The sequence below is a fragment of the Emericellopsis cladophorae genome (assembly GCF_022114955.1).
Source record: "Emericellopsis cladophorae strain MUM 19.33 chromosome Unknown NODE_14_length_400046_cov_116_985211, whole genome shotgun sequence".
Lineage (NCBI taxonomy): Eukaryota > Fungi > Ascomycota > Sordariomycetes > Hypocreales > Bionectriaceae > Emericellopsis > Emericellopsis cladophorae.
This window is the reverse complement of record NW_026250939.1, coordinates 158,303-186,172: the sequence shown is the minus strand read 5'-3', so window position 1 is coordinate 186,172 and position 27,870 is coordinate 158,303. Positions and strand designations below refer to the sequence as shown.

General features: G+C 56.3%; 13 protein-coding genes across 13 annotated transcripts; 9 read left to right on the top strand and 4 right to left on the bottom strand.

Moving 5' to 3' along the window:
- Positions 1-906: 906 nt before the first annotated feature.
- J7T54_008388 (Alkaline protease-like protein) lies at positions 907-2,338 on the bottom strand (the record flags this gene model as incomplete). The annotated part of the gene is made up of 2 exons (XM_051505421.1): positions 907-1,082; positions 1,138-2,338. 2 exons carry the CDS (start codon positions 2,336-2,338, stop codon positions 907-909), a joined length of 1,377 nt encoding a protein of 458 aa, XP_051363158.1.
- Positions 2,339-5,005: 2,667 nt separating this feature from the next.
- J7T54_008387 (2-iminobutanoate/2-iminopropanoate deaminase) lies at positions 5,006-5,457 on the top strand (the record flags this gene model as incomplete). The annotated part of the gene is made up of 2 exons (XM_051505420.1): positions 5,006-5,314; positions 5,365-5,457. 2 exons carry the CDS (start codon positions 5,006-5,008, stop codon positions 5,455-5,457), a joined length of 402 nt encoding a protein of 133 aa, XP_051363157.1.
- A 97-nt stretch (positions 5,458-5,554) lies between these two features.
- J7T54_008386 (uncharacterized protein) lies at positions 5,555-7,261 on the bottom strand (the record flags this gene model as incomplete). The annotated part of the gene is made up of 2 exons (XM_051505419.1): positions 5,555-6,574; positions 6,635-7,261. 2 exons carry the CDS (start codon positions 7,259-7,261, stop codon positions 5,555-5,557), a joined length of 1,647 nt encoding a protein of 548 aa, XP_051363156.1.
- A 1,321-nt stretch (positions 7,262-8,582) lies between these two features.
- Positions 8,583-10,338, top strand: J7T54_008385 (uncharacterized protein; the record flags this gene model as incomplete). Its single annotated transcript, XM_051505418.1, has 4 exons — positions 8,583-8,866; positions 8,929-9,228; positions 9,304-10,264; positions 10,312-10,338. 4 exons carry the CDS (start codon positions 8,583-8,585, stop codon positions 10,336-10,338), a joined length of 1,572 nt encoding a protein of 523 aa, XP_051363155.1.
- Positions 10,339-10,602: 264 nt separating this feature from the next.
- J7T54_008384 (D-amino-acid oxidase-like protein) lies at positions 10,603-11,840 on the bottom strand (the record flags this gene model as incomplete). Its single annotated transcript, XM_051505417.1, has 3 exons — positions 10,603-11,423; positions 11,479-11,576; positions 11,629-11,840. 3 exons carry the CDS (start codon positions 11,838-11,840, stop codon positions 10,603-10,605), a joined length of 1,131 nt encoding a protein of 376 aa, XP_051363154.1.
- Positions 11,841-12,346: 506 nt separating this feature from the next.
- On the top strand, positions 12,347-12,677 carry J7T54_008383 (small nuclear ribonucleoprotein F; the record flags this gene model as incomplete). Its single annotated transcript, XM_051505416.1, has 2 exons — positions 12,347-12,552; positions 12,611-12,677. The coding sequence occupies 2 exons, from the start codon at positions 12,347-12,349 to the stop codon at positions 12,675-12,677; spliced, it is 273 nt and encodes a 90-aa protein (XP_051363153.1).
- A 906-nt stretch (positions 12,678-13,583) lies between these two features.
- On the top strand, positions 13,584-15,482 carry J7T54_008382 (uncharacterized protein; the record flags this gene model as incomplete). Its single annotated transcript, XM_051505415.1, has 2 exons — positions 13,584-15,165; positions 15,214-15,482. The coding sequence occupies 2 exons, from the start codon at positions 13,584-13,586 to the stop codon at positions 15,480-15,482; spliced, it is 1,851 nt and encodes a 616-aa protein (XP_051363152.1).
- Positions 15,483-15,734: 252 nt separating this feature from the next.
- Positions 15,735-17,082, bottom strand: J7T54_008381 (uncharacterized protein; the record flags this gene model as incomplete). Its single annotated transcript, XM_051505414.1, has 3 exons — positions 15,735-16,019; positions 16,077-16,353; positions 16,397-17,082. 3 exons carry the CDS (start codon positions 17,080-17,082, stop codon positions 15,735-15,737), a joined length of 1,248 nt encoding a protein of 415 aa, XP_051363151.1.
- Positions 17,083-17,359: 277 nt separating this feature from the next.
- Positions 17,360-18,246, top strand: J7T54_008380 (translin-associated X; the record flags this gene model as incomplete). The annotated part of the gene is made up of 2 exons (XM_051505412.1): positions 17,360-17,544; positions 17,673-18,246. 2 exons carry the CDS (start codon positions 17,360-17,362, stop codon positions 18,244-18,246), a joined length of 759 nt encoding a protein of 252 aa, XP_051363150.1.
- Positions 18,247-19,223: 977 nt separating this feature from the next.
- J7T54_008379 (uncharacterized protein) lies at positions 19,224-20,078 on the top strand (the record flags this gene model as incomplete). The annotated part of the gene is made up of 1 exon (XM_051505411.1): positions 19,224-20,078. The coding sequence occupies one exon, from the start codon at positions 19,224-19,226 to the stop codon at positions 20,076-20,078; it is 855 nt and encodes a 284-aa protein (XP_051363149.1).
- Positions 20,079-20,813: 735 nt separating this feature from the next.
- Positions 20,814-23,241, top strand: J7T54_008378 (uncharacterized protein; the record flags this gene model as incomplete). Its single annotated transcript, XM_051505410.1, has 3 exons — positions 20,814-21,818; positions 21,869-22,090; positions 22,144-23,241. 3 exons carry the CDS (start codon positions 20,814-20,816, stop codon positions 23,239-23,241), a joined length of 2,325 nt encoding a protein of 774 aa, XP_051363148.1.
- Positions 23,242-24,212: 971 nt separating this feature from the next.
- On the top strand, positions 24,213-25,088 carry J7T54_008377 (family transcriptional regulator; the record flags this gene model as incomplete). The annotated part of the gene is made up of 2 exons (XM_051505409.1): positions 24,213-24,673; positions 25,004-25,088. 2 exons carry the CDS (start codon positions 24,213-24,215, stop codon positions 25,086-25,088), a joined length of 546 nt encoding a protein of 181 aa, XP_051363147.1.
- A 655-nt stretch (positions 25,089-25,743) lies between these two features.
- On the top strand, positions 25,744-26,855 carry J7T54_008376 (uncharacterized protein; the record flags this gene model as incomplete). The annotated part of the gene is made up of 2 exons (XM_051505408.1): positions 25,744-25,935; positions 25,986-26,855. 2 exons carry the CDS (start codon positions 25,744-25,746, stop codon positions 26,853-26,855), a joined length of 1,062 nt encoding a protein of 353 aa, XP_051363146.1.
- Between the last annotated feature and the right edge of the window lie 1,015 nt (positions 26,856-27,870).

Here is a 27,870-nt window from a genome sequence, read left to right as displayed (position 1 = left end):
GTCCTTTTTTCTCCCTCACGACACCATTGCCTCCGACTTCTGGCGCATATTGTTTCCTCGGGTTCAGTACATATTAATCATGATCATCTGCCTCTTTTTACCCGGCCCTGTTCCTCGCGCTGTCCCTGTTTCTGCTCCCCAGACGCGCATGCGTGCACACGCCGCCCCCTCTTATGACACTACCTAGCACGGATGTCAAATTGCAATCCAGTCCTCTCCATGACTGTGGTTGTGCCGAAGAAGTGCTGATATCAGACACCACCTTGACCTCGGGCCCGCCTCATCTCCGGATCAGGCGGGCACGGCGCTGGTTCCTGTTTATTCCATAACAGGGACTTTTGCGCCGGAGGGCGGACATTTCGACGCTGCCGTCTATAGCAGCTGTAATATATACTATGTATGATATGTAGGGGCCAGCCTCCAGGACGTTTCTGAGACAGGGGCCCTACAGTGGCCCGATCCGACCGGAAAACGCTGCGGTTTGAGCCCTTTTATATGCCAACAGGGGTCTGTACTGTCTGCACTCTGGCCAAGACACGACAGGTCTGGGGTTTGCCGTCCGCCTCGTCTCAGCACGAGACATGTTTCAGGCTTAGAAGACTGTCAAATACACGCCCCTCTCAAAGACGTCGGAATATCAAGGAATATTATCATTAACCAATTCTATGCAGGGTCTTGATACTATTTGTGAAATATATGGAAGCGAAATGATCGTAAGTAGTACTCCATGTGTAAAAAGTGATTGTGACACGTGTCCGTCTTGCCTGGTCACCCTCGACCGACCACTCATAATGAATGTCCCTCCCCAGATGCAAATGAATTCATGCAAATGAATATACGCAGCTAAATCGTGCTGTCCATGCCTCGTGAAACGAGTGCCGTGACGTTTTGCGAGCCACTTAACCACTACTGAAAGGTGTTGCCGTTGTTGGCGATGAGATCCGTGGTGATGGCGTCGACGCCCCGGACGCTGCCACCCGCGTTCGTGGCGAGGTTCTTGATGGCCTGGTCGACCTCGGCGGGATCGCTGAGGTTCTGGAAGGCCATGAGGTAGGCGGCGAGGCCGGCGACGTGGGGGGAGGCTTTGTCCTGTTAGCATAGATTTCTGACGTTTTTAAAGACAGTCAAAGAACTCACCCATCGAAGTCCCGCTGAGGATGGCCGTGTCCGTGTTGCTGCGGATGCCGACGCTCTGGACGTCGACGCCGCTGGCAAAGACGTCGACGCTGGGGCCCGTGTTGGAGAAGGCGGCAATGGTGTCGTCGCGGGCGTCCATGGCGCCGACGGTGATGGCGTTGGGGGCGGAGCCGGGGCTCGAGTTGCGGGTGTCGATGCCGTCGTTGCCGGCGGCGACGACGGGGACGACGCCGGCGTTGAAGAGCTGCTCAATGGCGCGGTTGAGGGCCTCGGAGAAGCCGCCGCCGAGGGACATGTTCATGACGGCCTTGCCGCGCAGGCCCTTGCTCTCGACCTCGTCAATGATCCACTGCATGCCGTCAATGACGCCCGAGTTGGAGCCGCCGCCGTCGGCGCCGAGGACCTTGACGGCGACAACGTTGGCGGCCTTTGCAACGCCAAAGGTGCTGCCGGCAATGGTGCCGGCGACGTGGGAGCCGTGGCCGTTGAGGTCGTCGTCACCCTCGCCGGGGACAAAGTTGGCGCCGCGGGTGGCGCGGCCGCCAAACTCGGTGTGCTCAATCTTGACGCCCGTGTCGACGACAAAGGCGGTGATGCCCTCGCCGGAGGATGAGTCGAAGAAGTAGCGGTCGCTGCCGGCGGCGGAGGCGGAGAGGCGGTTGAGGCCGACGGGGGCGTTGGTCTGGGCGAGGAGGGCGGAGACGTGGACCTGGGTGTCGGCCTCGACGTACTCGACCTCGTCCGAGTTGAAAATGTCCATGATCATGTCGTCGTCGGCGTCGAGCGTCATGGCGCGCCACGAGTTCATCTTATACGAGTGCACATCGGTGCTGAGCAGCTTGCCGGACAGCGAGCGCTTGTTGAGGTTGCGCTTCTTAACCTCGGATGTGAAGTGCATCACGTTGGCCTCGATGGCGTCGTCGTCGTACGTGTTGTTGTACACGACAATGTACCGGTTCGGGATCACTTCCTTGGCGCCCGGATTGGACAGGATCGTGGCCAGGGTCGAGACCATGCCGCCGAGACCGCCATCGCTGCTGCTGTCCGGGTTGGTGATGATGTCGCCAAGGTCCAGGTCGCCGAGGTTGATGTCCGACATCAGGTCTGTGGCGCCGGCATCATGGGCTCCATGAGGAAGAGCGGAGGCCAGGGGCAGACTAACGAGCAGGGCGCTCGTGAAGAGGGACTTGATGAAAGACATTGCTGCTTCTTTCTATATATAAAGGTGCCGACAGTGTGCTGGAGAGAGAGACAGGATGCGTCAAAGTGAGCCGGTCACTAAGAGTCTAGGATGAAGAGGAGAACGTCGACAACGTCTGCGATCAACGCTGGCGTGAGGATGAATTTGTTCTCGACACTGGTGGGCTCACAAGCGAGCGGAGCGGTCCAAGCGAGCAAGAGTGAGTGAATGAATGGATGAATAGAATAGAGTCGCCGGTTAGGTCGTGTTTGTTGAGGAGCAGCTTGGGTGGAAGAGGGACTGTGCGTCGAGATCTAGATGAGGCGAGTGAGTACGAATGGTCTTGAACGTGCGCTCAGGCCAGGGATATCGAGAGAGAGACGTACCAAAGGAGCGGAACAATGTTGATATCGAAAGTCGTATGAAAGAGGAACGGGCTGCTACCAGGCACGCGCGAGAAGAATGTGTCCACGACAAGAAGAATGGAAGAAACTACCAACGACGATCGACGACCCTGAAGACGCTAATCAGAGAGAGAGGGAGGGAGGGGAGGGAGGGAACAACAAGATGAGCGGCTGGAGGAGCAGTAGATGGCATTATGAAGAACTTTGCGATGGATCCCCATCCACAGAGTCCCATGTTGATCTGGACTGACGAACAGCAGCACCAAGCAGACGAGGAAGGACTTGGACGATGGGCAGGGGTCGTTGGCGCGGTTTGAGGTTGAGGCTGGCGCTGCTTCGAGTGGAGCCGCGTCTCCGGGGCGTGAAACGTGCATCAGCCAGATGGACAGGTCTGCTTGGTCCGTCGGTGCCAGGGGTTCGTCCCTCTGCCATCTCCGGGCTGGCTGTCGCAGATTGATGCGCTTTCTCCGCCTGTGCCTGCATTGCCGTCCCCTCCGCGCGTTGGTTCGATGGCTGGCCGCTGCCACGGCTGCAGCACGCAGTCCTGACCTGAGATTGATGCGATTGCGCACCTCATGAGCAGCTCGCCGAGTTGCAAAGGCAGCAGCCGTAAATACTTCACCCAAGTTCGAGGCTCATCCGGCGATGGCTGCGTGTGCTGGGTGCTGACATCATGGCACGGACGTGGGTGAAGATCGTTATCACACGCACGCTGCTAGCAGCACGACGGTGGATATGGTCCAGCGAGCTCGAGATGAGCCGCGGCTCCAGTCGCTACATTACATGAACAGTGCAATCGTCGTTGCCATTTGATTGCGCGGCGCGTTTCGCTATTGTTGGGCGTCGGTCGGTGATGATACTACGCAGGTACGTAGCTACTACCACTTCAATCAGACAACAATCGAAGTCAAGCGCCACTATGCAGGCGGCTGCCAGTGCCTGGACCCACGGCCATTAGCGGCCAGCGTGCTGGCTGCCTGACTGGCTAATTATCACCAGTGGCTTCAAGTTTCTACAAAGACATAGAGAAAGCAGCCGCTGTGTTGATCTTGTGGGTCGGAAAAGATGCTTACATGTAGGTTAGGCTAACCGTTAGGCTCGAGCCTCGGCGGCTAGTCCCCCTGAATCCGCAGCAGAGCCAATCAGGTCCCTGAGACGCCCATTACGCACAGAGGCGCACGACAGGCCCGAGTTCCAGATCTGTGGCTGGCATGGTCGGAAATATGTGAGTCAATTTGTCCATAAAACATACAGTACCCTCGGACTATACTATTTATTGCCCATGTGACACAGCTCGAGGTTCATCTGTGCGCGGGACGGTGTGTCTCGTTGCATCGAACGGATCTAGTTGCCGAGGGTGTTTGGCAGACGACCAGGTATGCTAGCCTAGACGGGGCTGACACAATAGCAGCAGGACGGCACTTCAGCGAGCTGCTTCATTGTCTGCCCTCAGTCACAGATGAAACTCTTCTCTTTTCATGAAAGCGCTCAGATAAATTTTTCCAGGCTATCCTGCATTCTTTAGGCATTGCCGCACCGTATGGGGCTATATTCCCACTCGTCTATCAAACTGGCCTTCCTTATGGAATTATGGCTGCCAGTGGCCACTGCCTAACCTGCAGCGACGACTGCAATCAAAGGGCGTTGAACAAAAGTACAGGCCTATATCTTCTTTTTTCGAAGAATCCGAATCCGACAATAGTTGGGTCTAAGTTCTATGCTACTGCGCATGGGTTCGTGCACCCTCTACGCTGTGGGCTAGTCTGTCGTTCTGGTCACATTTGACGGTTAGCAAACACTCTTGAACCGAGCACAGCTGTTAGGCAGGTGTGGGTGACTTAAACCGTAGAGGACTGCTTTTGACAAGATCATCTTCCGCGCACTCCAAGCAATTGACAAGGATAAAAAAGAAAAACAAGCATAAGAGTCTCTGGTACTATTCAACTGTTTCCCAACGTTTTCCCCCAATGAGTAGTAAATCCTACTGCAAGTTCTCGCTTCCGAATTTCATTACATATCCTCATGAATTCTGTCTGCCACCACTGCAAGAGTATTGAGATTAGTAATCAGCCCGCACCTGGCCGCCGAGCTCGGCGTCCACGGAGCGGAGAACAGTGGAGACCCGGCATCGGTCGTGCCCGACTCCCCGATATCAACACCGACAGCCAAGAGCCACGAATGCAAAGCCGCAAATAAACGAACTCAAAGACATACTTACATGTTCCACCCCCCTCGCATTCAAGATTACACTTGCTTATCTCTTCACCCCCAGAAAACCGGCATCATGTCGCGCACCACCATCAGCACCCCCAACGCGCCCCCTCCCCTCCCCCAGTTCGTCCAGGCCGTCTCGTACAACGGTCTCCTCTTCTGCTCGGGCGCCGTCGGCATCGACCCCAGCACAAAGGCCATGGTCGAGGGCACGGTCCAGGACCGCGCCCGGCAGTGTCTCCGGAACCTCACCGCCATCCTTGAAGCCGGGAACAGTGGCCTCGACAAGGTGCTCAAGGTCAACATCTACCTCACCGACATGGCCAACTTTGCCGCCTTTAACGCCGTCTGGGATGAGTTCTTCACCACGGACCAGAAGCCTGTGAGTCAAATTGGGTCACGGGTGAGTATTTATTGCTGATATGGCCACAGGCGAGGACATGTGTCGCCGTGCACCAGCTGCCCCTCGACACCGACGTAGAGGTCGAGTGCACAGCCATCGCTGGCCAGGGGGCAAGGCTGTAGATACGTACTCTAGCCGCTGCATTCAAGAACAAGAACGTCAAAGCCAGTATCGTCTCACTTGTGATTTCTGTCTATACAAGAGAAAACGCTGTATAGTCTACTGCTGCGACAGCTCGACCTTGCTCCACCAGAACTCACACTTGTCCCGCTCCCAACTGTCGTCCTGCACCTCAGCCGCCGGCCCAGACGCACCCCCGACGAGCGACTTGTCCTTCTCGCCAAAGACCATGGCCTTGGCCCGGCCGACCTCGTACCGCGGCCACGCGGGCCTCTCGAGCCCGCTCGTCGGCACGGCGTTGGGATCGCCCGCGATGATGAAGCTCGTGACGTAGCCGTGCATCGTCCTCGCCAGCCTCCTCTGCCCCTCGGAGATGGCCACGACCAGTGGGCCGCAGAACTCGTAGCGCATATTGTCGCCATGCCGGGCGCCCTCGAGCACAGTGGCCTCGAGCGCCCACTGGTAGACGTAGACGGGGGCCGACGGCGACGCAAACTCCGCCGTCTGCCGGACGGGCGCCACGTACGCGTAGTGCGCGTAGGCCTGCTCGATGCGCCGGTACTGCGAGCCGACCTTGTCGCGCGTCTCCTTGTAGGGCGAGCCGGGGTGCAGGGAGGGATCCGCGTAGATCCGATCAATGGTCGCAATGTCCTCCTCGCTTAGGAGGGGCAGCAACTCGGCGAAGAACTTTGGGAACAGCGCCGGATCGTCCAGCCGCTTGTTGACGTACAGCGAGCCCTCGTTCCGGGTGAAGCCCGTCATGATGGGCACCTTGTGCCACTTGCCGCTCCTCCAGGTCTCCAGGGGTGGACGGGGGATGATGTCGCCATCGATGACGGGCTGGAAAGCCCATCGTAGGGAAGGGTTGTACTTGTCAAACGTGGCCGTCTGCGCCGCTGAGATGGCGTCGGTGGATAGGGAGCGCAAGAACGGGAAGATGCCCTCTGGCGGCGTGTCCGCGGGCATTTTTGTCTGCTTGAGAAACTCTTGGAATTGCTGCTCGTGGATGGGCGCGTTGTACGGACGCACCGCGCGCGAGGTGGCCGCCCCTGACTCGATGATGGCGCGGTGGAACAGGGGTTTCTCGCCCTCCTTGTAGTGCATGATCAAGTGACCAATCTGGGCGTGTTAGCTAGGGGCACTCGAGTGAAGATGGACGGTTCGCAGGACGAGACGCACCGAGTGAGCACCCGCGGAGAGGCCAAAGAGAGTGACGCTGTCCTTGTCACCCCCAAAGTGGTGCATGTTATCCCGCACCCACTCGAGCAGGACCAGCTGGTCTCTTAGGCCCAGATTCAGAATGCCCTCCTTCTCGCTGGCCGTCGAGGGCAGGAAGCCCAGGGCGCCCAGTCGGTAGTTGAACGACACGGCAATGAATGGCTCCTCAGAAAAGGCCACCATGCTGGCCGTGTCGTGCCCCGAGCTCGTGCCCCTGTTGAAGGCACCCCCGTGGAAATACACCGCGACGGGGAGCAGCTTCTTCTCCCTCTTCGTCTCCGCCTCCTCACCGGCGGGCACATGGCGAAAGACGTTGGCATGCAGACAGTCCTCGCTGTACTCAAGCTTGGGCCCTCCCGCGAGAAGCTGCTTTCCCGGCGCCGCTGGCCCGTACGCAGACGCATCGATCACGAGATCTGGATTAGGCACGACTGGCTGCGCCTGTCGAAAACGCCTGTCGCCAGTCGGTGGCAGTGCGTACGGGACGCCCCTGAAGGCCTCCACAGGCCGAGGAAGGTGGTTGTTCCTGAGGGTCACGCCTTGGACGATGCCCTGGGGCAGTTTCACCGTGGGACGTTCCTGGGCCATGGTGAATTGTCCTCGCAAGAGTACGAGGGAATGTGGTGGCGTCAAACTTGGACGACGCAGGATGCTGACGCCCAACGTGAACAAGATAATGAGCACGAGCAGACGACGCCAAAGCCGACCCAGGCCGATGGAACGCTCTCCGCCCATAGACTGACTTGAACACACCTGAGCCGACTGGCGTACGTATCTGGTGACGATGGTTCGGAAATAGCCCTATCAGCGGGCGTCATAGCCGGCGGAGGTGTCGATAAGTGCAATGCATGCTGCATGAGGTGTGGGACCCTTGCTGCCTCTTCTCCACACGTCGGACAGTTGTCGGTCGGACCTGTCGATCAGGTCGAGGCTGTTGGCTCGAGTCCTTTTGCTTCATGAGAGACACATGGCCGTTGCGTACCTTGAGATGAGACGCGCAGTCCACAGGGCTGGAAGCGACGCAAACAAGCAAGAGATAGGGAGATGCCTCGCCTGGTCGGGTTCAGTCGAATCGCCATGAGTCGCGTATCTCGCGTCCGTCGGACAGGTGCCGACACTCGGTGTCCAGATTCTGCTACTACCGCCGGTCAAAAGTGAGATCCGGGCCTGGCCCCAACTTCTTGCATATGCCCAGCTTTTGGGGTTCAAGGCTCGAGCCCCAAGGTGAGTATTCTCCGGACGTAGCGCAGGGTTCAAGCTGGAGGGGGCCAGACTGCTCATGTTGACTGCCAACCTCGGAAGCCAGCAGAGCGCACTCTCTTCGACAGCCGAGTCCAAGCTCAATTGACCTCTGCCCACAGAGTATCGCGGTAGACTACGTGCTGATGCTGCCGGTACTTGACTTGGATGAGCGAGCCAGCCATGCCGCTTGACGCCACCGCTGTCAGCTATCTCGGACCTGTCTAGCCCCCTCCCTGGCAGCATCCTGGATCCTTCACTAGCAGACTAGACTAGTGTCACAGTCAATGACATCTCACAACCCACAGTCAATGACCTCTCACAAGTTCCAACCCTGCGGCCCTCCCTGCCCGATAACGGTAGTGTCGACCAAACCCCACAGTCTCTCACAGCCGTATCCACCCCCGCAAAGATAGGAGGCGAGCTCTAGCTTGATACTAACCGCCTTCACCTTCCGATCATGCACATGTAGATTGTCAGATAGGGTGTGGCAGGGCGCATGCTACGTCTGCACGTGGATGATAGCCAAGGGCCACGACTGATAAGAGGGGGCTCAAGACTCAAGTATACATAGACCCAACGTCAAGTCCTCGTCAGCACTCCTCTCAAGCCTCAACCCATTCCAGTTCCATCCTCACTTTGGCATTCCCCATTTCCTACACCCTTCATCATGACTACCGACGTCGAGCGCGCCTCGCAGGACCGCACAAAGGACATCAAGCCCGCCTCGACATACGATGTGGCCTCCATCAAGCCCACGGCCGTCGAGGCCACGCATGATCTCGACGCTGCCGAGATCTTTCTCCGGGAGCACAACTACACGACCGACCAGATCGAGGAGCTCCTCGCCGACGGCCCAAGGCAGCGCAGGCTCGTCCGCAAGATCGACATGGTCGTGCTGCCCCTGCTCGCCGTCACATACGTCCTGCAGTACATTGACAAGCAGGCGATGAGGTACATCTACTACTCCCACCGTCTGCCGTTCACCGTGACTGAACTGACCCCCCCCGTCCCAGCTACGCTGCCGTCTTCGACCTCTTTGAGAGCACAAACACCAACCAGACGCAGTACGGGTGGATGGCCTCCATCTTCTACCTGGCCTACCTCGTGTCCAACTACCCCTGGGTGGCCCTCGCGCAGCGCACCCGCATGGGCAAGGTCGTCGCCGGCTGCGTCCTCTCCTGGGGTGGTGTCCTCATGCTCACGGCCGTGTGTCACAACTTTCCCGGCCTCGCTGCCTGCCGCTTCTTCCTCGGCTTCTTCGAGTCGCCCATCACCACATGCTTCATGATGACCGTCGCCATGTGGTACACTCGGTAAGTGTCCCCCTCATTCGTCATCTGCCACCACAGCAGCGGCCCTGTGCACTGGCTGACAAAACAAACCAACAGCTCCGAATCTCCCTTTAGGGCCGGCATCTTCTACTGCTGCAACGGCGTCGGATCCATGCTCGGCGGCATCTTCAGCTACGGCATCGGCCACATTGAGGGTTTCGCCGTCTGGAAGGCCATCTTCCTCGTCACCGGCGGCCTCACCGTCCTCTGGGGCATCGTCCTCCTCCTCTTCTTCCCCGACAGCATCCTGACGGCCAAGTTCTTCACCAACGAGGAGAAGGCGCTGCTCATCGGCCGCGCGCGCCTCGCCAAGACCGGCGTGCTCAACCAGCACATTCGCGTCTACCAGATCCGCGAGGCCTTTTCCGACCCCCAGGTCTGGCTGCTCGTCTTCTACACCCTCCTCAACGAGACCGTCAACGGTGGTGTCGCCAACTTTGGCAAGCTCATCGTCAAGGGCGTCGCCCGCTCCAACATTGAGGCCACCGCGCTCGGCATCCCCCAGGGCGCCTTCCAGGTCTTCTGGATCCTATCGGGCACCTACCTCGCCTCCCGGTGGATCAGGAGGACCACCACCATGGCCCTGTACCTCGTCCCGACCATTGTCGGCACGTGCCTCATGTGGAAAATGGACAGGCAGACGGACAATGGCAAGATCGGCGTGCTCCTGGGCTACTACTGCGTCGGCGCCTACGTCGCCTCGCTCGTCCTCGCGCTGCAGATGCCGTCCGTCAACCTGTCGGGCTACACCAAGCGTATCACCGCATCGGCCATGGTCTTCTCCGCCTACTGCGCCGGCAACATCATCGGGCCCCATGCCTTCCTCGCCGAAGAGGCGCCCCTGTACCCGACCGGCTGCAAGGTCATCCTCGCCTGCGTCATCGGCCAGGTGGTCGCGGCCGGTCTCCTGAGACTCCTCCTCGTCAAGAGGAACAAGGACCGCGAGGCGGCGCAGGTCGCCCTCGGCGTGGCGCTGGATACGCAAGGCGAGGAGGCTGTCGACTTGACGGACTTTGAGGTGAGTCGGACGTGCCCCCATCGTCAGACATTGCTAACCTGCCCCAGAACCCTCACTTCCGCTATGTCTATTAGGTGCTTCGCGACTTTGGTCAGGGCTTTGCGTATGCGTGTTATCATTCGAGGGACCTGAAGACAAATAGTGGTAGCCTGTCTGTGAATTCAATATGATTATGAGCTCCATCGTTTGTGCTGAAACTGGCGTCCCTCCGGCGTCGAAGTCTGGGAGGTTGTTGACTATTCCGTGGACGCAGGAGAAGAGTGAATCAGGGTCACCCTAGAGGTCCAGCTCAGTGCGAGCCATCAAAGGTCCATTTCTTATCGACCAACTGGGTAGCATCACAGCTTTGCCCGGGTCCGCCCCTCGCGCACCTTACGCACAATCTCGACCACTGACTTTGCACAGCCGTACGAGCCTTGATACCCCCATCCTCCGTGTCCGTAGTTGTGGACCACTGTCGTCGTGTCATCCATCTTCTCTGCCTCCACCCTCGCGCCGCCGTGTCTGTACGGTCTCAGGCCGGCAGCGTGCCTGACCACGCTCAGTCCCGCCACGCCCTTTCCACCCGCAATCTCAGGGCGCGCCTTGACGATCCGCGACATGATCCTCAAGGCTGTGCTGGGATCAGGCTGGGTGTCCCAGGTGCCGGCCTCAAAGGTGCCGCCGAGGATGGCCCCGCCGCCAGCGGCTCGGTTCATTGCGTACAAGGCCTCATTGGCCCCATCCTCTGTGCCCGACACGAAGAGCATGGAGTCCACCTCATTGCGGACGACAACCACCTGGCCCCTTGCTGGGTACATTTGCGTGTCCTTGACGCCGCCGAGCTTGTACGATCCGAGGCCGGTCGCGTTGATGATCAACGTGGCAGGTCGACCGGTATGACTCAGTCCCTTGGCCTCACGGATGTCGGACACGACCCCTCTCTTCAGGCGGACGTCATTCTCTAGCAGCTGTCCCACTAGCCAGGGCAGGTAGATTGCCGTGTTGATGCACACGCTGGTGAACTCGGAGGCAGCATCGCAGCCAGGCAGGACTTTGTCCTGGGGTAGGGCGCGGAAATCGTCAAACATGTCCTTGAACCAGGGGTCCGTGTCGAAAGGGCCCTTGGGCACGTCCGAGTCCTTGGAGATGTCCTTACTGCGACTGTGCACCTGGCATTCTGCAGAGCGATTTAATCAGCTCTTGAGCATAAGACAGTCACCGCCCGGCCTTACTTTGGAAATGAATGCCTGCTGCAGGTGCCTCTTGACACAAGCGCTTGAGCTCGGCCCACGTTTCACGCTCCCACTGACTCTCATCAGATGTGGCCATGCTGCTTGCGCGTCAGGAGATGTTTGTCCAGAAATTGGTTCATGATAACCCACGGCATCACATTCGCTCCGGCAAAAGGTGAAGCATATTCGCCGTCCAGGTCTCCCGGCATGTGCTTGGCAACGACAGTGATGGTGTTTCTCTTGTCTCGGGACAGCAGCAACGCGGACGTCAATCCGGAGACACCAGCACTGGGGTCGTCAGTAATTGACAGGTTGGTGGTGAGATGTAACTCATACCCGAGGACTACGATTGTTTCGCTCATTGTGGGATTGACGCCAGGAAGATTTGCGGGTGGCTGGGTACGGAATGGTTTGCAAGAACGTGATAAAGCCAAGTCTTCACAAATGTGTCGACGCCAGCGGGCAGCATGTGCTCGTGGACTCCTCCTGTCCCGGGCTCCAAGTCTGAAGTCCGAGTCGGCAGGTAGATACGAATAACACCGGCAGGCGTTCCATTCTCGTGCTCTCGCTTATCGACGGATCACAGCCCTATCGCAACCTATTGGCTTGATGTCCGTATCGACTGGGATCGTTTGATCCGACTTCGGGGCAAACTGCCCGCTGCGTTGTTGGTTCCATGTTCAAAGGGCTGACTGAAATCGTTTGACCTGCGCAGAAGAGGCAGCCGATAGCGTTTAGGGTAGCCACAGTCACAGATGCGATTATGTAAGCATTTACAGCCAGACGCAACGGAGATCATGGCATGCCATTTTCTGCTCTCCAGAGCAAGCATCAACACCACAAGCAGCCACCGCCCCCCGACAGCACCATGAGCTTCAACAAACTCCCGCTCAATCCACGCGAGATGATGCAGGGTCTCGTCGGCAAGGACATTGTCGTGCGACTCAAGTGGGGAGAGACCGAATACAAGGGCAACCTCGTGTCCCTGGACAGCTACCTGAACCTACAACTCTCCAACACAGTCGAATACATCAAGGACAAACCCACGGGCGAGCTAGGCCAAGTGCTCATCAGGTAAGATCTTCCCGCGGCTCGTCGCGCAGCCGCGCAACCGGAGGCTGACCAGCAACAGGTGCAACAACGTGCTCTGGGTGCGTGGCGGCAGCAAAGAAGACGCAGACACCAGGATGGAGGATTGAGACCACGCGACGAATCGATACCCCATGGAAAGCTGCGGCAATTGAGGTGTAGACCAGGCACGGCGGCATCGGCGAATGGCGTTTTCGAGTTTGGGCGGCCATGGCGACCGCGATGGCACACGACTGGGATGGCGAACGTAAGGAGGCACATCTTGCATTACGAGTGAACTGTCTTTTGCAAGGCTGGGAGGTCCACCAGTATAATCGATGGCACAAGATATGGCTGTCTGGCCTCCTTAACCTGCTTCACCGCGTCTTGCGCGAGTGACCATGCATCCTGGTGGTGCCTCCTGTGAGACTATCTAAATTTCTTGCGACAAAGCGCAGATCATGACAAGAACCGATTGTGCCAAAATATACACTGAAACAATGAGCACAAACAATGCTGATGTAGAACAACTGAAAAAAATGCCAGCGTGTGCAAGCCGGGAGAGACAGCTTGACTGATGGGTGTGGCTCTACGCCGCCAGCATTGTCGTAATCTACTACCTTACCATAATTAATCTCCCGCGCCTATGATTAGATTTGACTGCCCCCATCACCACCAATCCTCCCACCTTGACTTCCGAACGCTGTTCTTCGAAAAGCCAAAACTCTTGACGTAATTCATCGCTCTTGCGTCTCGAGATCATTCTTCACGACCTGGCTACCTACCCGATCCGCCCGCCGCCATCCGACCTGGGCCTGGCAAGGAAGGCAAGGAGAAGTGGTCGTTGCGCGGCCGCAATTAATGTGCGTAGATCGGCTGTCGCCAACAATCTATGACCGACCTACTGACAAGGCGTAGCTGAGAAACGCACCCGAGCACTCACGATCCTCCACATATCTCTGCGAGCGCCTGTAATGCTGTGTCGCGCGGGCTGCTACTCCTCCACCCCCGCTGGTTCATGAGGACGAACGCCTGCCATGGCAAACTACGAGCGCATGGAGACTACTTGTAACAATCAAGACGATCAGCTAGATGTGGTACGGCTGCTGCGAACGGAGGGACAGCCACGAAACGAAAGCATCTTCGCGGAACCCAAGATCACGGCCGATTTCCTGAGTGCCGACCAGTCGACATGTCGGCACACGCGATCCAGTGCCAAATCCGACATGAACATCCCATCAGCACCATCAGCCCCCCTGACGGAGCGGCCCGTTGGGTCTGCATTTACGAGTCCCATGCGACCCAAGAGCACGCCATTCCCATACCCAAACAGCGAACGGCGGACCCAGGACGAATATGACATCGAAACCTCCTTTACACATCGTTCGACGCCCAGCCGAGACATGGAGAGCGACGACATGGAGTCACTGGGTGCAAGCGGCGAGCGGGAAGCGAGCAACGCGAAATTACGACTGGGCGATCTGCCTTTGGAGATGCTGGAGGCGATCCTGGACCACATTTTTGGATTCCGCGTGTCGGCCACCTCCCTGAGCGGCAAGGCCATGCTGGGGTCCAACAACTCCCAGTGGAGCACGGCCATGCGATACTCGCGGCGGAGGGAGCTCACGGTGTTGTCGTGCGTCAACAAGACATGGAGGGTGCTGATCCAGCAGCGCCTCTATCGGCACATCAAGCTCAAGGGCACATTGGACTCCTTGGAGGAGGCGCAGATGCATCTGGCCTGCCACCCGACGCTGCGCGGCTATGTTCACCACGTTGAGATCTGGTATCCGGTCTTTTGTCCAGCGCCAGCCACGCATCCACGGCTGGTCCGGTCGCATCACGCGCCCGATGCCGCCGAAGTGAGGTGCCCCCGCCCGAGCAACAACATAAAGTGCACGTTGGAGGAGTCTTTTAGATTTGTGCAGACCACCCTGCCGAGGGCACGGATCTTCACTCTCGAGGGCGGCGAAAGACGGAAAGCGCCCAAGATTGTCACCTTTCGCGGCAGGCACAAGTCGGAACTGCCCGTCCTCGAAAGCGTCCACACCTTGATCACCAAGGGACAGTGGAACCTGGTGCGCGAAGACGCCGACTTTGTCACCCTGCTGCAGTCCATGCCCAACCTTGCGCAATGGCACGCGTCGTACAGCAGGGGCAAGAGCAAATCGTACATCTCCATGGCGCGGATACTGCCTCGTCTCGAGGTCTTGGCTCCAGCGCTGAACGAGATGCGGCTGTGTATCGAGGGGGACGGGCGGCGGGAGACGCACAGCCCGGTATTCTACCGCAAGGTGGCCCAGCAGACGAACGTGTGCTGCTCGCTCGTTTGGGCGGCCGTGAACATGGAGCGTTTCTCATACTCTGGCCGCCTTTGCCATCATCTATTCGATGGCCTGGCACAATTATCCGACCCGCGGGTGTCCAAGCTTAGGTCGATTGATATCACGGTCAAGAACTGCTGCCGTTCGCTTCTTGAGATTGACAAGCACGAGTCGGCTTCGGGGATTATGGACCTGGAGTTTATTAGGAGATTCGAATCCTTGACCATGGCGGCGATCAAGTCCCTGGCAGTATTGAAGCAGGTCACCCATCTGAGAATACGCTTCATTGACTTGGGTATGTGAATTGCTATCCGTCGTTTGAGGTGCGTGCTGACACAGATAGACGCGCCGCTTCCACAGCTGAACCCCTTCTTCTCCTACCAAGGCAACGTTGTCATGGGCGTATGGTCGCCCGACATCATTGCCGAGATGGAGCGTGTGCGGCCCATGGCGCAGTGGCAGGAGATCAACGACACGTTTGGGACCATCGAGTACGGTAAGGACGGCAAGATGGTTCTCAGACCGGAGACGCCGGGGACCAAGATTCGCTCGCTGCCGCTGTCACAGTACAGGAGGCTCACCGCTGGGTCGCACCGGATGACCATCACCTAGTGCTTCTGGGCGGAGCTGTCGAAAGACAGACGGAGTGTTATGGAATGACGAGAATTTTCAACTTGCAATGGGCGTTAGGATCGGGTCGTCGCATGGGAAACTCCTGGCAAGGACTGGAGGCACTCGTAATCTTGGGACAATATTGGGGGCGCTCACTCACTGCAAAAAAAAAAGGGGGGGGGGGGGGGCCGGGAGACATGACAATGTCGTTGATACCATACCATGCGATTGCTACTTCTACTTCCACGAGATCTACTCTGCATGTGCCTTTCGCGCAGGCGCACGTCTGGTCGACGCACCGTCCGTGATGATGATGCCCAGAATCCAGCAATTCGTGAGGAAGAATGCGAGCGAAGCCAACCACATACCTGGGAAGAATGTGCTCCGCCCCAAAAACTCGAGCTCATAGCCTTGCTGCAACCACGCTGCCTGCGTGAGGATCCACAGGGCGAGCGCTGTGATGCCAAGCGTCGGGTTGCGCAGCATTGATGAGTGGGGCAGGTACAAGGGCAGGAAGACCATGTACCAGAGGAAGTACTAGTCGCGTCAGTAAGAGCTGATGCTTGAGTGGTCAAGGAGAGGAGGAAACCGTACCTGCGAGGTGCAGACCTTGTTGAAAGTCACAAAGGCAAAGGTCTGCGCCATCATACTGACTGCGAGGTCTCTCTTCGCCATGACCAGGGGAATCAGGACGCAGGACAACAGCAGTTGGGGCAGGAAAGCGAGCGACTCCACGCGCAAGCCTGTGGGACTTGAAGGTTCGGCGGACGACAGGTAGAGAAGGACATTGTAAGGCGAGAAGTTGTGACGATGGTCCAGCCGGGTGACGTGGTGGAGGAACGTGTGCTGCAGGAAGTCGTGCCCGTAGCTTCTGGGGTCAGTGGTGATATCGCAAAGATTCAAGGAGAGCTTACATGAGATACATTGTTGCATTGAGGCCTACAAACGTAGCCAGGCTCGTCACTGCGAGGGTGACCCTCTCCATGTTCAGGAACCGCGCCAGTGCAGGAATGTCCTCCCCCTGGGCCGCCTTTCCCAAGTTGGCATCGTCCATCCACCAGATGATTGCTGGCGCGTAGATGAAGGGGTAAATCTTGAAGTGCACGCTCAGGCCCAGGAGAATGCCGGCCACGCTGATGCGCTTTTGCTCCACCGCCCAGAGCAGTGCCATGGTCAACACCCCGAGCAGACCCTCCGAGCTTCCCCTGGTACTGATCGTGGCCACCATGGGGTTCCAGAGCCATATGGCGGTGAAAGCGCCGCAGCTCTCCATGGCCCTTCCCCTTTTCCTGAGCATGCCCCAGATGAGGTATCCTGCCACAATGTCGGCCACCGCAAACAGGGTTTTACCAAAGGAGAAGAATCCGGGCAGGGTTGTTGGGTACAGCAGCCACGCCAAGAGGGGCGTGTAGCGGTAGGTCGCGCGGTCATATGGAGAGGGTAGACGTGCCGCGTCCGTGAAGACAAGGTAGTCTATGTCGGTGTACTTGAGTGCGGAATGGGCGTCCTGGTACATCCCATAAAAGAGCAGGACAACTCGCAGCAGCACGCCGAGCAGGAAAAGCGGCGCTGGCCTCAGTGCGAGCGTTTTCAACGACATCTCTGGTACCAGAAGCATCAGCCACAGCCGAGAAGTACGTGCGTGCTATCAGGTTGACATGTGTTTGTTCCGCGTCGCGTACCTACATGTACGTTTGACGTCCAGAGTAAGACCCCAGAGGTCGAAGGGAGGGGTGCGCGCACTGCCTTAGGCACTGTCCTCTAGTCTGTCCGCCCCACCATCGCCATCCGACTTCTACCCATCATCGTCACCAACTGGACTCAACCACCTGTTCGACTCACCTCTGCTCAAGTACGCAGTCACTGTTTTCATCGTCATGTCTGGTGGCGTCAAGAGAGATCGCGACGGCAACGCCCGCGCTAAAAGCGCCAGGGATGATGCCCCTCGCGGTCAATTCCACGACATGTTTGAAACGTTTCGCGATGAGCTCGATGAACATTACGACCGCCGGGAGAGGATCATCAAAGTCTCCAGAGATGTCACAGCTTTGAGCAAAAAAATGTACGTTTCCTCCCGCACGTGCATCTGGCTTGGTCTAACCACGTTATATAGTATTTTTTCACTCCAAAGGTACACACCATCGTCCCACTCACCAACCCTACCATCAATTATCAACTCACCTTTCGCAGAGTGAAGAACCTTCATGCCGAATTCCCACCAAACATTCAAAAGGAGGTGGATAGCCGCCTTGCGGAGATATCAACACTACTCAACTCCATTGCCGCTGATCTTACGCCTCTCAATCGTCAGCGATACAGCTACTCGCTACGCTGCCTCGAGGAACTCGTCGAGGCCCTCTCATTCGCACACTATCTCCGCCACCAGACGCTCATCACACCCGCTGAGACACAAGCAGCAGTCCCCGCGGATGTCGAGATCTCTCCCTTTGACTACATGTACGGTGTGTTCGATTTGTTCGGGGAGTTGATGCGCTTTGCGACCGTGACCACCGCGCAACGCGGCGAACTTGTTGGAAATGACGAGGGAAGGAATATTCTCGGCGATATCCACGAGCTAGGTTGTGCCTATGAGATGCTACCAGAGATCCCGACCAAGGATTACAGGCAGAAAATTACGGCCATGAGACAGAGTGTTGTTAAAGTCGAAAAGTTGGGATACGGACTGGTCGTCCGAGGCAGTGAGCGGCCAAAGGGCTGGGTGCCAGACATGAAGGACGACGCACCGGACCCCAGCTCGCCATGAGGTAGTGTCTATCAGCGCCTCTGACTATCTGTGCCTGGGCTCTTGAGGTCGCGCCAAACCCCCTCTTTGTTCTTGTTATGGGATCGAGTTGTTCTGCCGCTCTACCGCCGAACAGCTTGTGCTGGCCGCAGAGCACTTGCTCGGGAGTGTTCTGCAGCCCATGAACAGTGGAATTAGCTCTCACACAATGGAACAGAACACTGCGAGGACAAGACAGAGGAGTCCCTGGTGCTGTCGTGTTCGCCGGGACGAACAGCTAAGCTTTAAAGTTTTTCTCGCTCGGCTTCTGGTGCTCTCTTTCTTCTATGATAGGAACACGTACTACCGACCTTTGTCTGCGTGCTGTCGCTTACTCGTGGTGTACTTGCACTTGCCAGTAGGTAATCACACGTCCACGAGTACAGAACCTCCTCTGGGCTCACCAAGTTACGCAAGTTGGGGAGATGCCAACGAGTCGACTTGCAGAATCGATCTCGGCTGCATTGTCTCAGAAGTCTCCCGGTGAGCAAGGTACTGCTGCAGGAGCTGGGCTGGCAGAGTCGACAATATTTACACTCAACGTGGCACTCGGCACCTACTGCGGCCCTGTGCTGGCTGTGTTTTCGAAATATACTCACACAGTTACATGGGGTTATATTTCAAGCAAATTGCTCCCAGACGCGATTACCGAACCGCCGCAAGACCTGCCTGGTTGCGGCTCGCCGTTGACATCACCTGGAACCCCTGAGTTTGACTCTGCATGCCTGTTAGTCGATGCCCGGAACGATCATCCTCCGAAATACCAGCAATGCTTCATCGACCCAGAGCCTCCGCAGACCACATCACACTCCATCCTGAAGAAGGCAGGCCCGAACAATACCGTCGACAAATCACATGAAGCCAAGATAGTCCGCTTCACACGTGATACCAAAGGAGGAGATATTTCACAACCGCTGAGCTCTACAAGCTTTCTCGAATCCGCGCAGGACATTGCCGACATGCAGACTCGAAAAGAACGGTTCGACAACCTATGCAAACTTCTGTCGCAAATGATTCGACCGGATCAGGCTGTGGCCATTATGGGTGCCAGAATGCCTCCAGATCGACGTGCGATCTCTACAAAGGTCAACCGACACATGTGGGCCAAGCTGGCCTCCGCAACCCGCAACAGCAGCTACACCGATAGCGCCAACATTACCGCTTTCACCCTCATGGAACACGTCTGGTCAGTGCTGTATAGCCGCATTCTCGAACATCTTCCAAAGTACGACAGCCGCCCGCCAAACCTTGTTGACGTGACGGCACACGCGACACGCCTGTCTCAGCTGGTCGCCAGAACCCTGTGTGTCTTTTACAAAGATTGCTCCCCAGCCGTCTACAAGTCGCTCTCGGCCAAGCTGGAACAGATCTTTTCCTGCGCGTACCACATTCGGTCGATGCTGGTGGCTCGGCGGAACTACAAGTTCAAATTGTTTAGTCCCCACAAGGACGTCTCTCGGCGTGTTCTGTTCAGTGCTCTGCAGTCTACGGCGCATATTCACCACACGCGCAATCCGCTATGCCTCAATGGCAGCAATGACATTAGAGGAGAATTTGTTCTTTTTGGGGGTCTTCATCGGCTGCACGGACAACAATATTGTCAAGCATCTGCCAAGGTTGTTGAGATCAAGGCTGTGGTGACTGGCGTTCGCACTGATGAGTACCAAGGCCGGCCTTGGTACGAGTTGGACGAATATGCCCTCGGCGCCCGAATCAAGGGCTTGGAAGCATTCGAAGGCTTTGAGGAGTCTCTGCGTGAGGCTGATAAGGAGTGGCGGCAGAGGATGTCACAAGACCCCTCCAGAAATCATTAGGTGTGGGGTGCACACTGGAACGATACAGGAGAACGTCGCCTTCTCCGATCGATGGGCCAGAGATCGCTGCTTTACTCTGCAGGGTTGAACGGGTAACAGGCTTACTCGACAACAAAAATACAAAACTGACCAGTTTCCAGGGCCATATATGTAATTCCATAGTGATCATGCTACGGCTGAAGATAAAACTGACAATGTTTTCATAGCGCAAGTGACCCATCGGTGTTTGACGACATTTAAACAGAAAGGGCTGCAGCGAACAGCCGCCTGTCATGTTCCGTGATACTAGTTGTCATCCGTCCGATGCCCCTTTTGTCCCATCTAGATCAGCTATCATGGAAGCCATCGCGATCTTCACAAGCATTTCATCTGACCCAGAGTGCCGTAGCCGAGCCTCATCGTTGAAGAACCCTGTTTCTTCAGGTTTTCGAGAAGCTCTCTGATCCATATTCACTTCCTCCGATCTATGCATCTCAACTCACAGGCTCTCACGGTTACATCACGCTCATCCCTTTCGGCTGTCTTCCGCTTACTACAGTGCAATATACGAAGGGCATACACATGATTTTGAAATGCTCACGGCACCTGAGCCCTGCCCTGTTGTTACACAAGAGGGTGCTCTCGTTGACTCGGCTGCCTTAAACCTTCTCTTCTCTTGCACCTTCACCCTCACGCATCCTCACTTCTCATTGCTCTTCGCCTCCCTCACACGCCTCTCATCCACAACCCTTCATTATGGACCGCGACAAGAGATCACGGCCCAATGAGGTCTCATTCGTTGATCCGAGGCAAGTTTGCAAGAAGCCATGTTACGACATTGGGTTCTTTGCGGATTCTGCCACCCAACCTTCTGCAAACGCTACTACTCAGTATTTTCCAGATACTACAGGGTTCGACCACGGGCATTCTGGACTCTACAACGTGGATCACAGCTTCTATCTTCCATCAGACTCTCAAATCTCCTCTCTCTTGACCGGCTTCGAATCGGAAACACCATCAACTGACCTACGTCCATCCACGCAGCAACAGCATGCGGCACCGAGCTACATGTCTTGGCCTGGCGCGAGTTCTGTTGACAGCGATTGCTTGATGCCAGACGTCATCGGTAATGCCTACACTACGCTTCAACAGCTTGATACGGACTTCGACTGGGACGCGTTTGCCACCAGGCCCGCTTCTGGGGGTGATACTCTCGCTACGGTCCACGATAACACCTCAAAGTCGCAAGAGTCTGACGAATTGGAGGGTTCAATCGAGCTGAACTCCTTGTTCCGAGACGATTTCGCATGGTTATCCATCGAGACGAACCTGGCTATGCAAACGCCTGATTCCACGGTCGAGCAGGCCCAGCAAGACGACACCCATGCTGGAAGAAACCACAACCACGAAGACAAACAGACTGGCCTTGCAGATGAACACTTTGATGACGATTTTTCTGAAGACACCGATAAGGTTTTCAACAGCCAGTTCAACGACCTCATATATACAGACGCTCTCGAGGCTGGATGGCGTCCTCTTCCCGAGCAAAGCTTGATGCTCTGCCCGCCCGTCAAGGATCTGGAAGACTACGAAATCAGGGTCACCGACAAGTTTGTCCATGTCTCTCCCAGCTCTACTGCTCGCAGTCCGATTCGACTCTACAACGGCGGTAAAATGAAGGTATTCCGCATGATGCCAAATGATCTGGCCAAAGTCAAGGCTCCCCTTGTTCTGATCCACGGCGACTACCATCGTGGTGATGTAAGTCTAAGTATTCTGATGGAATGTTACTTTCACTGACTCTCCTCCAGTGCTGGGCCAGAAAGCCAGACAGTACCCTTGCCTGGGCGGAACTGTTCCGGCTAGAAGGCCATGTTGTTTACATTGTCGATCTCAACGACATGCAGAGCCCCGTGACCTCTGCTCCCCCTTCCAAGGAGACTGTGCAGAATCAGTGGACGAACCCGCGAAATCGACCCTACAGGAAAGATTGTGCTTGGACTTCGGCGAAGCACCATAGTCAATGGCCAGGCGTAGGTGATCGATCGGAACCGTCATGAAACAGCGTGCTGACACCCACGTGTAGAAGGGAACAGTCGGCGATCCAACGTTTGAGATCTACTACAGTGGCCTTTTGCCACTGAGAGCCACCAAAAAGGAGCGCCAGAGGGACGCCATGAACGGCCTCACTGAGCTTCTGGAGCAGATTGGGAAAGCGGTGCTGATCGGGCACGGATCAGGGTGCCAAGCTGCCTGGATCGCCGCCGACGCAAACCCGACTCGAGTTGCTGGTGTTATAGCCCTGGAGCCGAACGGTCCAGCCTTTGGGTCTGTGCAAAAGAAGATTGTTGGTGATGACGGCAAGCCGCATCAGATATTCTCAAACAATGTCACATACGACCCTAGCATCCGCCGATACGGGATCACAGACGTCCCACTGACATTTGCACCGCACCTCAGCTACGAATCAACCGAGGAAGATGACGACGCCTGCTTCTTCCAGGTCCCCAACCCACCCAACATTAGTTCCGACCAGTTGAAGAGGGGTGATGGCTGCCGTATGAATCTCTGGCTGCAGACAGACCTCTTGTTCAACGTTGCCACCACCAACATTGTGGATAACTGCGGTATACGCAAGCTATGCAATATTCAACGAATGCCGCAGGTCATCGTCACTGCGCAAGCCTCTTCGCACACCGTATACGACTTTGCCACGGCTGCCTTTATGAAGCAGGCGGGCGTCAACGTCAAGTACTGTCCACTGGAGCGGTATGGGGTCGAGGGCAACGGACACCTCATGTTTCTCGAGCAAAACAGCAGCGCCGTTGGTCGACTCATCTCCAAATGGGCTTGCGACATGATGCCGATGCCTGACAAGGTATGCCAGGCCAGCCACTGGGCTTCGCATGCGCCCTTGGCGCACCTGGAGAAGATGTATGCCTATGAGCGAGGCGCCTGGAAACACTATGCCCCCATGAAGCCCAGGGAGTCGGGAGACAACGCGTGGCTTGCCCTTGGGGATCTGGCTGAGTCCGTCGAGGTCACTCTATGGGTCAAGTCGAGGACGGAAATGGCCAAAATGAATGAGCTGCCCACGCCGCCGGCTTCAGGTGGTTACCTCTCCACTGTCGGCATGAGAGGTCCTTGGTCCGAGGACATGGACATGGCTTTCGACTTTCAATGAATACTGGGGGGCTTTTTCTGGGTGTTGTTTCAGCGATATATTCGTTTTCCCTCTTTCTTCGCCTGTTTTCTTTTTTTTGTCCTTATTGCCATGGGTTTGTTTGCATTGCGGGCAGGGAGAGTATACTTATGGGTCTGCCGCAACTGATCTGGTATTTCATTCTGATTTCTGGGCACTCCATGCGGCCGGTTTTGGGCAGGACTTGGGTATTTCACAAAAGGGATGAGGTGTATCATCCTTTAAATATAGCGTTTTAAGGTGGGCGCTGTACCAGGGAAACGGCAAGAGATCGTCACAGGCAGAAGAATCGAAAGGGATTTTTTAAAGTTTGAAAACATTCAATCCGTAGAAAGCTGTAGTTCACTGACAACTTGATAAGATTTACGCAAACATAAGTCTATCTCCACAATAGGACCGCCAGCGTAGCCCCAAGAACCAGCGAAAGCGCAATCACTTTTATCATCCGAATTTTACAATTCGACAGACCTTCAGTTTATATGTGACAGGTACATGGAAGCTGCCCCGGAGGGTGTTGAGCAGGTATAGGGTAGGCTATTGCTACGGCTGTAAGACGAACCTTCAATGTTGCAAACACGATGACTGTTGCAACCCATCAGCCTTCTCGATATTTCTGGATGCCATCGAAATTGTTCTGGAAAATCATTGCTCCAAGATGTACAATATCGTTACGTACACAAGACTCAAGCGTGCCCTACAAAAGAAGCATTGCCCCCAATGTGCTCAGGCTTATGAGTCAGCTGGCAACTGGCCGCGCGATTGGCCAGTTTGAAAGCAATGTCTCCAGATTCCAGAAAGTAGAAAACCCAGAAACCATCATTTAATCATTCGACATGCACCATGTTCATCGCATTGGCGACGGCAGGATCCCGCGAGATGGCTGTCACTGATGGATTTCACTACCAACATATCGATGAATCTACCCACGTGAGCGCCTCACGCTTGACGGCAACATGAACATCGTCAGCCTCCAAACCCCCTCTAGCGGCGCGCCTACGCCTGCACCGTCATTCATGCCACTGTTCACGGATGAGAACAGTCGCTGGGCAGCCGTGCGATCACGCGACAGCAGCGCAGATGGCTCCTTTGTCTACGGCGTTCGATCCACCAAGATCTACTGTCGGCCGATTTGTAAGGCAAGGCTCGCTCGACGCGCCAATGTGACCTTCTACGACAGCATCCACGAAGCTCGCGACGCTGGCTTCAGGGCGTGCAAGCGATGCAAGCCGGACGCGGAAGGCTTCATGCCAGAGGAGACGGCCGTCTACAAGATCAGGGAGTTTATGAATAAGAGCGACGACGTCAGTGGGTCGGGTCGCAGCATGAGTCTGGGCGACATGGCGCGGGCCACTGGCTTGAGCAAGTGGCACTTTCACCGCGTGTTCAAGAAGTGTGTAGGCATGACACCAGTAGAGTACGCCAGGATGCGAAGAAGAGGGACCGCATCGATGGACGTCGCTGCGCTGGCCCATCAATTGCCTGGCCCAGCAGAGAGTGCGGAATGGCTGCACCATCTGGATACGAATTACCAGGACCTCGTCGCTCTGTGGACACATGGACCCACGACGATGTGTTCAGCAACGGTTGACGTGCGCGCCGATGAAGGCGAGCCTGGCTTAGTGTGGACAGACTTTCTTACTTGGCCTGACGAGGATCCCCAATTGCCTCGATGAGCGCTTAACAGTAGATTGGAACCTTGCCTGCTACATTTCATCTTTTGGATTTTGGAACCGGCTGTGTTCAGTGCCGGCGGTGTGTTCAGACCCGTGGCGTTTGAGCAGTGTCTCACGACTATACCCCTGTCGAGTCTCTGTCTCCCCGCGACATGAACAACACCACCACCACGCGGGGTGTCAAGTGCGGATACGATCAAGTTACAGATCACATACTGCAGCAATCGATTTCAACCACGCGGCGGCTGGCTTACATGGGCCAGGGCAGACGAGACACCATCTGAACCACAGACGACACACTGCCCACCTTTGCAAGGGCCTCGAATCATCCACACGATCCGCACGACGCCCTGACGGCGCTTCACCCAACTCACGACTGGCCATCAAGTCTGGTTTGTTTACAACTCTAATTAAATTGTTTTCCAACTCTCCTTTCGCACTCGCCGTGCGGAGCATTATGAGCGACGGTGAGGCGTTTTGCGTGCATGTTCGTCGCTGGGGTTCGAAACCACCAGCTTCATGTTCAACTGATGTCGGAACCACGAGGATCAAGTCTCGGAGCATGGCAGCAGACTGCGAGACTTCTCACAGGAAAGCAAGTATAAAGACCTGAGTCCCAGCGAGATTATGAGAAGTTTTCTATCCACCAACCATCCTCACATCGATTCACTTCTTCGCAGTTCAGGCAACTCATCCTTCTTATTCATCACCCTCCTTTTTCGCTCGCTGGTCGGGACATTTACTATCCTTTACAACTCTCGACGACTGTCCTTTACGATTCACTTCATCCTCAACAAAAAAACCATTCATAATGTCTGCCAACAAGTTCGTCGCCATCGCAGCCCTATTGGCTGTTGCCGAGGCTCGCTTTGGCCAGGAGCAGGTTCCTGTTGCGGCCGTCCAAGCCCTGGGCGCTGCTGGCTTTGGCGATCCCGGCGTTGCGGCTACCATTGCCGGCTCCATTCCCTCTGCTCTCCTCGCCGCGTCGAGCCCTTGCGATAAGGTGAGCCATGAGGCACTCGGAGCGCGCGTACCATGCTAACAATCCTCTAGCTTTCCATCGCTGATCAGATGATCGATGAGCTCGGCAATGATCCCCAAGTCATCGAAGCAGCCCTTGGCCTGGTGTCCGCCGAAACCAACTTCAACCCGTTCGCTGTGGATGTGCCCTTTGTCTGTGCCGACCCGGCACTGCCCGCCACCGCTGAGCTGCGAGGCGTCACGCCTCTCGTGGACCCAGCGGTCACCGGTGCTGATGTCGCCAATGCCGCGTCTGCGCAGTCACTCAACACGCCTTTCGATGCCGAGGGTCTGTCCCAGGCTGAGGTGATGATCGCCCAGGGCTTCACCAGCTTCACTGCTGTGGATGCTGCGGGCGAGAACACCGTGCTTGATGGGCAAGACGGCGGAGCCGATGCTGGCGCCGGCAATGGTGCCGATGACGGGGCCGATGACGGTGCTGAAGAGGAGGAGGAGGAGGAGGACGACGACGACGACGACGAAGCAGACGACGAAGAGGTCCCAGCCGGTTGTCCGGTGCAGGCTCCCGCCGCCGGCGACGATGACGAAGCCGACGATGGTGCGGACGCAGGGGATGCAGCTGGCCTGGACTTTGGCGTCTGCCAGCCCACCATGGCCTTTATCGGTGGCGTGAATGGCCGTCCTGCCGACGAATTTACATTCATCCCTCAGGATTCTCTCGTGGCCGAGGGCCAGCAGGAAGCCCTGAACCCCAACATCATCACCAACCGTATCTGCGATCAGCTGGTCAACGTGTGCGACGCCAGCGAGGCGGCCATTGCGGCTTGCGAGGATGCTCAGGCGGAGATTGAGGCGTTGGGCACGAGGGACCAGAGCACCGCGGACACCTGGAATGCTCTGCTTGGCTTTGCTGGCACGGACTCCTCTGCCCCATCTGTCTAATGGAGTGGGAGAAGAAGAAAAGGACTGCTGCAAGCAGTAGTTATCATAGCATCGGTCGATTTGTACGCTATCTCAAGGTATCATGATTCATAGGATGGACGCAATCCTGGAGTTTAGGTTTCTTTGCCTCAAAACATCACTTTCTTCCAATCCACATCATCCTCTATCACAGGTCCAGTGAGTGCCTCGATCCCGTAAAATTTCGTGCCCACAGCAACCCGTGAAAGACTCATTCTTATATCGCAGAACAGAATGCTCTCGGGCTATGGTGATCATGTTTGCTAAAATGCAACAAGCCCCCTTTGTGTCACGTAACTGTCAACCGCCACACCATTTAGTGTCAAAGACAACACACAACTTCTTTGCCACGGATAAAGTTTACTCTTCCCCTTTGGCACTCAAATATGTGCCACGCGGAGTCTCTTATCCTACGTATGCGGGCGGTGGTCGAGAGGCCGAGCCGAAGGCAGAGCCTGGAGTAGGAGCACACTCAGCAGCCGCAGGCCTCGCCTGCTGCAGCCCGAGCGCGATCCTCTCACAGGTCTGGACAGCTTCAATGAGCCGGATTCTCAACATTTCATTCTCCTTCCTAGTGAAGACCAGTGAGCTGTCCCTTCCAGTCCACTTTGCCGCTTCAGGGGGGCCGGTGAACGTACCTGAAATCCGCGACCCTTTTGTGGCCGCGCCAGATGAGCCCTATTTGGGTGACGCTGAAGACTGCGCAGACAATCTGCAGGAAAATAAACCACCCTGCAGAAAGCATTTTGGCTCTGGAAGAAATGGTCGCTGATGTAGTTGGAGGGAATGCGGGACTTTGTTCGGTGTGGAAAGCTAACCTGGCTGTAGACTCATAGTGAGCGAGTTCATTTAATACTGTCCTGGGTTTTGGGAATGGAAGAGAGAATTGTAAAGAGCTCAAGAAGCTTCTGCCGAGTCCAAGTTAAAAGTAACACGTACAGACAAGGTTGTGATACTTTCCGTGAAATCGTAGGTCGCGGCTTTCAGAGCGTTTGTT